The sequence below is a fragment of the Lytechinus variegatus genome, chromosome 6 (assembly GCF_018143015.1).
Source record: "Lytechinus variegatus isolate NC3 chromosome 6, Lvar_3.0, whole genome shotgun sequence".
NCBI lineage: Eukaryota > Metazoa > Echinodermata > Echinoidea > Temnopleuroida > Toxopneustidae > Lytechinus > Lytechinus variegatus.
The window spans coordinates 21,903,481-21,916,660 of record NC_054745.1 but is presented as its reverse complement, the minus strand read 5'-3'; the positions used below and the strand labels follow the sequence as shown (position 1 = coordinate 21,916,660).

Genomic DNA, 13,180 nt, shown 5'->3' with positions numbered 1-13,180 from the left:
TTTTTTCATTATCAAGAGTGACAAGATATGATTTTTTATTGCAAAATACATGTTTTTGTTAAATATGATTGGTATGCTTCATATGTGTAATGTATCAATTGTTCTACCGAAATACGTTTTTATTTCGAAATATCATTTTTATTACGGATCAGTATAATTTTGGTCAGCAGAGGTTGGCAGCTCTGTTATTTACCCCGGATTCAGCTGGACTGCCGAGGCGCTCAAGCATTTGAGGAATTTCTTCCTACCCGGGTACCCATTCACCTCACCTGGGTTGAGTGCAGCACAATTTAGGTAACATTCTTGCTGAATGAACCCATGTCTCTCAGATTGAGATAGGAGATTAATCAACCACTAGACCATGATGACCCCACCATGACCATCAAGGCCCCATCTTACAAAGACCAATCGTAACTCTATGGAAATCCATCTTTGTCATTATCTTCTCTGCAGGATGTGTGCAAAATGTCCTTTTGTAAACAAAGGAGAACACACCAAACTGCCAAGAAATCAGTGAATTTATGGACATACATTCATATCTAGAAAAAAAATTGAGCAAAAAATGCATTTTATATGTTGACTTTGCTGGCTTTCCATAGTTGCGATTGATCAGATCCGATGACCGGGGTAATAATATATCTGTTAAAAGGCTAAGAGACATCGTTCCGATGTGTTAAGCGCTATATAAATGCGGAATATTATTATTAAAACATCTGACTCGTCTTTTGGAACTATTTGACTGATGGAAGAATTGGGGCTATTGTTCCTTCTGAGGTGATGGATTCAATCTCACAAGGGGCTCATTGCATAAAACTTTTTACCGAAGAAAACTCATTTTTGCCCTATTTTAAAGTCAATGGCAGAAATCAGACTAACCTTAGTTTTCAGTTTTTATCAGAGTTTTCTCAAGTAAAAAGTTTTATGCAACAGGCCCTAGATGTTTGTTTTTTGTAGTGAGCAGGTCAGCAATCCCTTTCCAGGTCAGATTTGGAGTGTTGTGGCCCAGTGGATTAGTCTTCGGACTTTGAAACAGAGGGTCGTGGGTTCAAATCCCAGCCATGGCGTAATTTCCTTCAGCAAGAAACTGATCCACAGTGTGCTGCACTCAACCCAGGTGAGGTAAATGGGTACCTGCAGGAAGTAATTCCTCAAAAAGCTGTGTGCGCTATGAACGCCTAGCTGAGCCGGGTAATATAGGAGCGCCTTGAGCACCTAACAAGGTGGATATGTGCGCAATATAAATACCCTATATTATTATTATTATATGAAATGTCAGACATATTTCCTATCAAAAAGTAGTAAAAATTGTTGTGGCTCAGTAGATAATGTATATCTCTCTACTTTGAACCACAAGGTGGGGGTTCAAATCCCAACGCAGCACTCTTGTCCTTTGGCAAGGCATTTATCCCCATTTGCCGCTCTCCTCCTAGGTGTAGTAAATGGGTACCCGGTAGGAAGAAACGCCTTGAATGCTTGACCGTCTGCTAAGAGTAGCTGTGATAAAGCCAGGGTAATAGTATGCAGCGGTTAGAAACACTTAAGCACTATATAAATGCACTGTACTAAAATCATCTTGAGTTTTTATGAAATTTTTAAAATGCTATTTAAACAGGGGGAATGTTTTACACTGACCTTTGATGTGATCACTCTATTCTAAACACGACTGTCTCATAAAGGAATGTGATTGATCCAATCAATCTCATCTATGGAAAGCCACTTTCATCATAATACCCATTCAAATTATTTTCTCTAAATACATACATGTATTTCATATACTTCCATTTTTTGGCATATATAAGGATGACTATTACAAAGGGTAAGTATGTATATATATATTTATTTATTCTTATAGAAATGATATTAATAATGGGATGCTCTGGGCTGAAAATAATATGATTTAAAGAGATAAAGAAAATGAGACAAACAAAACACTGAAAATTTGATCAAAATCGGACAAGGGATAACAAAGTTATGGCATTTCAAAGATTTGCATTATTCCTGTGAAACAGTTCTCGGCATGTCTTCATGAATATTCAATGAGCAAATTGATGTCAATGTCATATCCCCACTTGTTCTTTTGTATTTTATTATATGAAATTAGGTTCATTCACTTTTCTGTCAAGAACTAGAAAAATTGAATGGACAACTGATTTAATGCATTAGATATTTAATGCTGCAACTTATTTCATAATAAAGGAGACACATGATTCATACATTTATGAAAAATGAGACAATTATGATTTCATGTAATAACATAGAAAAAGAAAAGTGGAGATCCGAGATGTGACATCAGCCCACCTAATGAATATTCATGATGACGTGCATGTAACTATTTTCACAAAATATTGCTTAACTTTAAAATTCAATAAATTTGTTATCAGATTTTATTTCGTTCGTCTCGAGAGGAGACTAATTGAGATCCCGCCTCGCACATGCGCACTCATTATCGCTTCATCGCAAAATAGCAGGTTCAAACACCTGCCGCACTCTTACAGAAAAAACGATTTTTCTTCGGAAATACGACGCATTTTTACTCAAAAGACTATTCATATCTATTTTCAGAAGTTATTCAAGGCAAGGTGATAATTTCTTGCACTTCAGAATCGTATTTTTACGTTTTCTATCATGAGTTCGAGCAACGCTCGCGATCAAGATTCGGCGGATTTGAGTCCGTCTCCTACCGGACCGAGAGCCTCCTCGGCCCCCGAAACTCCGGCGGCGATGCTCCACCATGGGTCTAAGCACCCCGCGAGCACATCCACCTCCAAAAGCCTCACAAGTCATGAGCCCAAGAGCTCCGTGAGCGGGAAGAAGATCGATAAACGGTATGTTAAGAAACCAGAGAAAGATAAGAAGAAGCAAAGCAATGTTAAAGACGGCAATAGCGGACCCCCAGCTTCAGTTTCATCTTCAAAAAAGGAGCAGTCGTCCCACTCACGGGATGAAAATAAAAACTTGGCTGATGTTGACAGTCGTTTAACAAAACTGGAATCCATGCTTAACCGTGTCATTGGTGCTCTCCCATTGCCGGAGGAAGATTATGACCAACATTACGCTGAACATGCTCATAATGAGGACTCAGCTGATGATCATGATGACATCAATCCGTACCAATCATGCCAAAGGCTGTACACGCAACCAGTTGATGTTGATTACGATGACATCACATGTACTTCCCAAGAGGAATCCACATTGCCAAAAATGATTCCCACATTCGCAGCTAAGTTTGCTGCCCAATCTGATGAGGGGCCTCCTCTTGAAGAAGAAATAGCTAGCTCAACAATGTTCATGATGAACAATAAATTGGAGGAGAAAGTCCTCGAAGAGACTGGAATAAAATATTTGCCACCAAGCAACTGCCCCTACTTGGATGTACCTAAAGTGAACCCTGTTATTTGGGAGAATCTGTCTCCTTCAACAAGAAGCAGAGACCTCAAGCTAGCTAGGGTACAGAAGTCCCTCACTAGGGGCTTGACTGCCTTCACTCGCTCAATCTCGTCAGGCAACCTTTCTCCATCTCAACAAGATGCATTGGCCTTGCTGTCTAATGCAAATTACGAAATGAATGCTCTACGCAAGGAACAAATAAAGCCTGACATGAATGCTGCATACAGCCACCTGTGCAAACCAACTATTCCGGTCACAAAGTTCCTTTTTGGGGACGATTTGGGAAAGCGAGTTAAGGACATGACCGAAGAGCAGAAAGCTACTGGACGAGTTGTAAAAACTTCAGAGCCAGGCCGTGGCCGTTATCGAGCTCACGCCAATTACCATCCTTACAGAGCTGGAGATTACTCCCGCCAAGGTTACAGAGCTGCAGGTTGGTCTACTCCTAACCATCGACCACAATCAGGTGCTCCTTACAGGCCTTTTTTGGACAGAAAGGCCCCTATCAGGGGCCGCAGACAGCCACAAGCCCCCATGGTGAAAAAACCACCAGCATCTCAGGGCAGATACCGAGAGAATCCCCAGCGGAAGTAGCTACCAGTATACCCCAAGAGGTAGGTAGCAATAATTCTTTGTTTTATACAAACGATCATGAAATTGCATGCACAAATAATTCTGACCAAGCATCCCCTGTTGGAGGTCGACTGAAACAATATTATAATAATTGGAAGAAAATCACATCCGATCATACAATACTGGAAGCTGTCAGGGGTTTTAAGATAGAATTTGATACAAGTTTACCACATCCAGAAAGGTTGATATGTCATCAATTTAAACGTAACAGATCAGAAACAGATAAGATATCAGCTGAACTGAGAAATCTTGAAGGAAAGAATGTAGTAGAAAGAAGTTCACCCTTTATCAAGGGTGGTTATTTTTCCAACATATTTACAAGGCCAAAGAAAAATGGCAGTCTAAGATTGATCTTGGATCTATCAGACCTAAATGAATTTGTGGTTAAACAACACTTTAAGATGGATAATATCCATTCTGTGATTTGCCTCTTGGCGGAAAATTTTTACATGGCTTCAGTAGACCTCCAAGATGCATACTACTCTATTCCGATTCATTCTGAATTCCGGAAATACTTGCAATTTAATTGGCAAGGACAACAGTGGCAATACAAGGCACTGCCAAATGGGTTAACCTCTGCACCCAGGTTATTCACTAAGATGTTGAAACCAGTATTCTCTTCACTACGTGAAAAGGGTCATATTGTACTTGGATATCTTGATGATACAATTCTTATCGGGGACACAAAAGAAAAAGTTGAGTCTGCAATTAATGCCACTTTGCAGGCATTTTCAGAATTAGGGTTTAAAGTTCACCCAGAAAAATCAGTACTAAAACCAGTACAGGAGCTCCAGTTCTTGGGCTTTACCCTCAATACAGTAGACATGACCATTAAACTCCCAGTAGAGAGAGCTCAGAATGTCAGGGAAGAATGTGAAAAGTTACTCCTGCAACCAAAACCCACAATTCGACATGTCGCACATGTTATCGGAAAGATAATCTCCACCTTCCCTGCTGTCCAGCATGGACCATTGTTTTATAGGAATATGGAGAAAGAAAAAATAGAAGCCTTGAAAAAGAATAAAGGGCATTATGACAGAATTATGGAGCTATCATGCGAGTCGAAGCAGGAACTAGAATGGTGGATAAGTCATGCAGATAGTGCATTTGCTCCTATCAAAAGGGAAAACCCTAAATTTGAAATCCGCACGGATGCTAGTGGCTATGGATGGGGTGCCACAAATATGCAAGTTCATACAGGGGGAAGGTGGAATCAGTCTGAAAATGAAAAGGCACAAAATAATGAAATTAATTATCTAGAAATCTTGGCCATCGATCTAGGGCTGAGATCCTTTCATGGTAGTACATCCAATGCTCATATCTTAATTAGATCTGATAACACAACAGCAGTGTGCTATGTAAATAACATGGGAGGCATTAAATCCCCAAGTTGTAACAAGCTTTCCATAAAAATTTGGAAATGGTGCATGGAACGAAATATCTGGCTTAGTGCTGCACACCTTCCAGGCAGCCAGAATATTGAAGCAGATTATGAATCACGCAATTTCAATGATAGAACTGAATGGATGCTCAGCAAAAGAGCATACAGAAAAGTCATCCAAAGATTTGGCAGCCCAAAAATTGATATTTTTGCCTCCAGGTTGAATGCACAAACACAAAGATATGTTTCATGGTTACCAGATCCAAATGCAGAATCAGTTGATGCATTCACACTAGACTGGGGAAAGCTAGATTTTTATGCATTTCCTCCCTTCTGCTTATTGGCTAAATGCATTCAAAAGATCAAGTCTGATAGGGCATCGGGCATTTTGGTCGTTCCAAACTGGCCAACACAATCATGGTTCCCATGCCTTAATAGCATCCTTGTGGAGGAACCGTTGCTCCTTAGGAGAGACATTAACCTCCTTAGACAACCTGTAACAAACTTACCTCACCCACTTTATGATCGCCTTGATCTTTTGTGTTGCAGGGTAACAGGGGACCCTTCGAGAATATAGGCTTAGATGAAGGGATCACCGACGTGTTGACAGCATCATTGAGGAAGTCTACTCAACGTCAGTACCGAGTATATTGGACAAAATGGACAAAATTTTGTGAAAGCAGGAAGAAAAGTCCTCTTCGTTCTTCAGTTAACTTTGTGTTAGAATTTTTAGCAGAACTGTTTCATAGAGAGAAGGCTAGTTATAGTACAATGAATGCAGCAAGAAGTGCATTATCCTTGTATGTAACTCTGGAGAATAGTGTTCATTCTGTGGGGACACAACCTCTTATCTGTAGGTTTCTTAAAGGGACCTTTAACCTCAGACCTCCACAAGCACGTTATCAAGACACTTGGGATGTCAGCGTAGCATTGAAATTTCTACGTAGGCTTTCGCCAGCTAAGACTTTAAGTTTAAAGCAGCTTACACATAAACTTTGCTTATTGTTAGCCTTAGTCTCTGCACAAAGGGTGCAGACGTTACATTTGTTAAACTTAGATAAGATGGAACTGAAACAAAGTTCAGTGAGTTTTCATGTAGATGAACTGCTCAAGCATAGCAGACCAGGTCACCATGGTTTCACTATGAAGTTGAAGGCATACCCATCAGACAGGAGGTTGTGTATTGTTAAATATTTACGAGCGTATATGAAAAGGACTAAGTCTATCAGAGGACTAGAGCGACGCTTGTTCATTAGCTATACCAAGCCATATGGCAAAGTTTCATCACAGACCATATCAAGATGGATCAAAGTGACATTAGCAGGCGCCGGGATTGATACTTCAGTGTATAAATCACATTCTACAAGATCGGCTGCAACATCGGCAGCAATCAGAGCAAGTGTGCCTATTTCTAGCATCATGAATCAAGCTGGATGGTCAAGAGAAAAAACCTTCCAGCAATATTACAATAAACCTCTTGCTGATAGTGAAGCAACTGAATTTTCGCAAGCAATTCTACAACAGTAGTAAAGTTGAAATAAGGTATATACAAATTTGCTTTGTACATATTCCATACTGTATATCCTTTGTATCTGCACAAACATGTCTTTTGCAGACAGTGCAACTCAAAATGTGTTCGCTGAGCTACAAAATCTCAATTAGTCTCCTCTCGAGACGAACGAAATAAAATTGAAAGCTCAAACGATAACTTACCAGTTTGAAGTTTGAGCAGAATTTTATGAGGGAGTTGAGTGAGGAGATTAATTGCCCTCCTCTCCCTCCCTCTTGAGAGAAATTAATTTTAATAGTCTGTGGTGACTTAAAGCTAATGTTCGTTCGTATCAGCTGCATTTATAGGAAGCTGATATTTTAAACAGCGATCACATTTTGATGCTCCGAAGAATGAGTGCGCATGTGCGAGGCGGGATCTCAATTAATCTCCTCACTCAACTCCCTCATAAAATTCTGCTCAAACTTCAAACTGGTAAGTTATCGTTTGAGCTTTCAATTATGATGAAGTTTTCATAATTTTGCTCTGTGAATTTCACTCCATTTATTTAGATATAAATATTTTCATCCCGGAGTATCCCTTTAGGATGATGGTACTGATGGCTTACCATAGATGGAAGAGATTGAATTGATTACATTCCTTTTTGTGCCACAGCACCTTGGGGATGTTTCATAAAAGTTGTTTTGATGATAAGTTTACTGAAATCCTTACTTTTGATTGGCTAAGAAGCACTGGCCTCTGTCTGTTACCATGGTAACTGTCAAAGAATGACGACTTATCAGTGCTGACAAAATTCATTAGGCAATGTCACTTATCAGATAAAGCGTGGAACATTTTTCATGAAACGCTTCCCAGGTATGAGCATATTATTAGAATTATTAATGTAAAAAAAAGTGTATGTGTATGATTGATTTTTTTTAAATATTTATTCTGTTTATGATTGAGGAAACTTTCCTAAGGGAAATGCAATTTGCTTTTTTTTTATTATCCACCTATACACTAAAACTGGCGGGGAGGGTCACAAAGATTAATGTTTGACTTAAGTCGCACTTAAATCCCGGCGTGCACATGATATGCAACGTGCAATATGAATGATGGATATGCGGGAGTGCCAAGTACGGAAATCTATCTCCAAAGGTAGGGGGACCGGGACTTGAAAATCTGAGAAGCAAAAAAAAAAATTATGACCCCAAATGTAAGGTCATTTCGACCAAAATAAATTTGACAAGCAAAAAAAAGCTATCACCCAATAAGTAAGGCCATCGCCTCCAAAATGTTTTATTTCAAATTCTTTCTATCCATCATAAAAGACCAAATATAGTAGGGGGACATTTGATATTGTGTCCCCTCTACTATTTTGGGTAGTGCGCATCCCGTGTGCATAATCTAACCAATGTGCTGATATCTTCTATACCGTGCACAACTGGGAATTCAAATGCGACTCTAAGTCACACTTAAATCTTTGTGAAACACCCCCAAGGTTGTCTCAGCTGATAACTGTTTCGATATCAGTATTGATATCTAAGCACTTCATACACCTGCAACATGGATACCATGCCTGTTGATTGACCTGCCTGGCCTGTATATAATAAACCTGTATATAAGTTCACTACCAAAGTCTCCACCAGAGTCCTTTGTATTGGATCACGGTGGCAGCGGTGGGATAAAAATAACCATTTGTTGTCTCAAGTTCAAGGACCACATCCTGGGATGTTACAATTACAGCCTAGCTTTGAACTCCTGTAAGTAGACTAATTATATTAGACATGATAAGGATGCTGATGGAACTCCTGTACATAGACTTATGAGACAAGTTCATGATGCTGATAGAACTCTTGTAAATAGGCTTGTATCTTTTGACATTGATCTTGTTGCTGATGCATGAACTTGACTGTTTAGTATGTTTGGCTACTTCGTGCTTTCATCAAATAGCTTCTTTATAATATAACTTTGATGTGTACAGTTGGATCATTTTATCTTTTGTGTGTGATTCTTTGTGTGTGAGTGTGTAGTGAAATGTCTGGGTTATGTATTTGTGCAAATTGCAGAATTTCTTTCACCTCTCTTACTCAGTCTTCATTTTGTATTGATTGTAACTCTGTTATATTTTGATTTAATTGTGTTGTCGATGACTATGATTTTTTTTTTTTTATATCTGTCTATACCTTCTTTCATTTGAATTCACATATTGGCATTGATAAACTCCAAGCTTTGAAGTTCAATCCATTTGAAACAGATTTAATGACAACATCTGAGAATGATAAGTCACTTTTTGATACAAATTCGATCAACATTGCAAATTCTTGTAAATATTTATTCGCTGGTGAGTTTTGTAGCAACTTTTCATTTGAATTTTCAAAATTCTCAATACTTCATTTGAACGCTAGGAGCTTGAAGAAGAACTTCAGTGAATTTCAAATACTTTTACATTCACTCTCTTATGATTTCAGTATTATTGGTTTATCTGAAATATGGTTCAGTAAAAACACAAGAGTTGTCATCATTTAAGTTGGATAATTATAATCTTGTACAATCAAGTAGAGCCACTCGAAAAGGTGGTGGAGTTGCACTTGATGTGAAAAAAGTCTTGAATATACAATTTCGGTCTGACATTTCTTTCAATACACCAGAATATGAAATTGTTTTTATTGAGATACAAGGAAAAACAAAGCCGATAATCGTTGGCTGTGTGTATAGACCTCAAAATACTGATATTAATTGTTTCCATGATGAAATGAATGAAATTTTGGTACAATTGGAAAGTGAGCGGAGAGAGGTTTATATAATGGGAGACTTCAACATTGACATACTGACTTATGATACGCGTTCCAAAACAACTGATTTTCGAGATTTGTTTTCTTTTAATATGTATCCCTTTATTGCTAAACCCACACGTATTTCGTCTTCTAAAGCTTCTTTATAAATAGACAACATTTTTACTAATTCAATTAAAAAAAGTAAATACCAAGGGCTCATTTATTCAGATCTCTCCGATCATTTCCCAATATTCTGTGTATGTAAAGATAGAGAAAATTTTGTCGTACGGATTGATAATAAGAATCATAAAAATAGATCAGTAAATGAAAGAGGAATAGCAATGTTTAATGAGAAACTTAGTACAGTTGATTGGCACACAGTTTATAGTAACGATGATGTGAATATATGTTACAACTTTTTCATTTCCAATTTTTGTTTGTTATATGATGAATGTTTTCCTGTCTGTACTGCAAAACCATGCAGTAGTAAAACACATTTTAAGAAACCGTGGATTACAAATGTTATATTGAGGTCAATAAAACAAAGAATTATTAAGGTACGATAAATACATTGAATACATGGAAAAAAAGGAAATATGATTATAAGAATAGATTAACTTCCATAATTAGAGCATCAAAGGCAAAATATTATTCTATGATATTTTTATCAGTCACGGAGAACATGGTTAAAACGTGAGAAATTCGTATTTATTTTGATTGAGTTTTTAATGGAAAATAAATGAACTGAACATAACACCAAACAGTGTAAAACTAACACCCAAAGGTGTTTCAATATTGAACACATCACAGGTGTTGAACTGACACCACATATTTAACACCATATAGAATGTCTGCTGTGGTCCTTCAGTGTACACGGATGAACAACACACGTTTCGCCGTGTCTTAAAGACATGTTTTATTTTCTGTCTTTTGTTTATCACATAATCTTTTTTTTCTCTCAGGCTCTTACACACTGGTGGATCCAGAGGGGGGGGGGGGGGCACAGCAGCCGGCCTGTACCACCCTGTTTGAGAGGCACAATTAAAATTAGTAATGTAAAAATGCTGTTAAAACAGAAGTGCACGTCCCCCCCCCCCTTTTGAAATTGACGACTTTATTTTTTATTTACCTTTTTTTTGCTTGTCATGTTTTTTCATTGACGAAATGTCCCTATTTTTGGTTGAAAACTATTTTTGCTTGTCAATTTTTCCTCGGGAAAATGTGCTCCCCCCTTTTGGAAAATCCTGGATCCGCCCCTTCTCATACATGTTATGTAACTGGTACAATGATTCATAGCACAGAGCTCATACTCAGTATTCAATGAATGGACTATGAAATCGATTTACCAAAAGGTGGGACACATTTTTCCAAGGAAATATTTGACAAGCAAAAAAGAAAGAAAAAAAAAGGATAATTCGTCCCTGAAAAAAATGATAACCAAAGTCTTCACTTTCAAAGGGGGGTAGAGGCATACTTCTTTTTACATTACAAATTTTAATTTTTCTTCTCAAAGGGGGGTGGCATGGGCTGGCTGTGCCCCCCCCCCCTTGGATCTGCCAGTGTTTTAAACTTACCAGCACAACAAATCACTTTCCAAAGAAAAGACAAAACTGAGTTGAGTAAAAATTTGAGATCCATGACTAGGATGGCAATAAGAACTTACATGTATAATGTATGTCATGACTTTCCTGAAAATAAACTTATGTGTGTGACCTTTTTATATTCATGATTCTCATTTGTTTGTTATTTCCCTTGACCTTTATAATTGAGTTTAACACCATCACAAAGAATTGTTAAAAGCAAAAGAATTATGGGGAAAAGAATAAGCCAGTTCGTAGTTCCTTTCTACGCATGATCAAAAGATTCTACGCATGATCAGAAGAAGGTCATTTGTACTAAAGTGACATTGTGCTTTAAAATCTAATGAGATAAGCACCAACTTTGATGTCTCGATTATTCGTATATTTTTTTGAATTGTCGTTTTCATTTACATCCACAAAAAAACAACAATGCTTCCACGAACGACTGGTATTTCACAGTTTGTCAAGTACATTGTGCAACATGCTAAGATATGCATTCAAAGTAGGAATGCAACAAATGCATTCATTAAGTGTTCATTGGTGTGCTATTCTAGTCACCTGGTCTATTCAATTTCTTCATCCTGCTATGTAAAGCAAGCTTACGTAATATCTTGCCTATATCTGCCTATATATCTGCCTATCATGATGAAAGAAATGAAAGGTCATTTGACCAAAATTGCCCATGAAGTAACTACGAACTGGTCTATTGGGCAAGTAGTTTGTACTATCGGGCAAGCAAATATTTTCATCACTTGACCGGCTTGGCATTATGCATGCTTAGGAAATTATGGGGAAGATCACTGAGGCGGGGAACATATTTCTTTTTACTTTATGCCCAATAATAGGTAAAGCAGGGTAACTAAAATAATCAAAAAGGTGTTTATATACATGTAACTACCGATTCCTTTCTAGAGACAGCCCCCCCCCCCCATTATCAGGGTGAGCAGACGTCCCGTATTTCCCGGGATAGTCCCGTATTTTGTCCCGGCGTCCCGACAAACCCTTCCCGGGACGCCTATATTTGTCCCGTATTTCAGAATATTGAACAAAATGTAGATAATACATTTAAAAGTGACGAATTTTCATCAAAGAGCCAACAGATGACGAAGCAGAGACAACAATAAAATCGACAGCTATAGACTTGCAAGTTCTTCGGTGATTTTCTTGCTAACCTAATACATTGCAAACGAACTGGCCCCTTGCCTGTGTGTGGCAGGCTAGTAGGATCGGAGTAGATTCTCAATCGTGCAAACAAGTCATGCATGATAAACAGTTTTCTACCAAAATAATCACAAAATCGGTGGGAAATTTGTATAATTATGTTATGCATTCGTTTTGAGACTTCTTGTATGATGTCGCGATGTTTCATTTAATTTTTAAGTTACAATGTTTCACTTTAAAATTTCATTAATTTCTAAAACATTCTAGTTTTTTTAAATTTTAAGAATATGATATAAAAACACCTAATATCATTATGAATATTGTTAGATGATTGGATTGTTTAATTGTTTGCTTGAAGTTTGAACTTTTTTCCTATTTCTTTCTTTTCTATCCTTCTTTCTTCATCCTTTTATCCTTTCTGCTTGCCTTTTTTTGTTCCATCTATCTTTATTTCCTATTCTTTCCTGATACTTTTTCTTTCTTTCCTTCTTTCTCTTACCTGCCTTCTTTATTAAATTTCCTTTTTCATCCTTCATTCTTTCTTTCCTTAAAATTTTCTTTGCTCCTCCCTCTACTTTTTTCATTTCGTTCTTTTTCTCCTTCCATTATTTTCTCCATTTAGTTTCAATCTCTTATCCCTTCATTCTTTCATCCCTCTCTTTACTCCATACTTTATTTTATTTTTCCTTCTAATTCTTTCTTTACCTCCCTCCCTTCTTTCGTTCCTTCCTTCCCCCTTCCTGTTTTTCTTCTTTCTTTCTTTGTTTCTGTC

The 13,180-nt window shown here is 37.6% G+C and overlaps 1 protein-coding gene across 1 annotated transcript; it reads left to right on the top strand.

Annotated features, from left to right (window-relative positions):
* Positions 1-2,387: 2,387 nt before the first annotated feature.
* LOC121417208 lies at positions 2,388-6,791 on the top strand. Its single transcript, XM_041610825.1, has 2 exons — positions 2,388-4,001; positions 5,951-6,791. Exon 1 carries the CDS (start codon positions 2,626-2,628, stop codon positions 3,979-3,981), a length of 1,356 nt encoding a protein of 451 aa, XP_041466759.1. The 5' UTR covers positions 2,388-2,625; the 3' UTR covers positions 3,982-4,001; positions 5,951-6,791.
* Positions 6,792-13,180: the final 6,389 nt, after the last annotated feature.

What these genes read in the sequence shown, in the direction of transcription:
- LOC121417208 (XM_041610825.1), top strand. Translation starts at nt 2,626, where the DNA reads ATGAGTTCGAGCAACGCTCGCGATCAAGATTCGGCGGATTTGAGTCCG.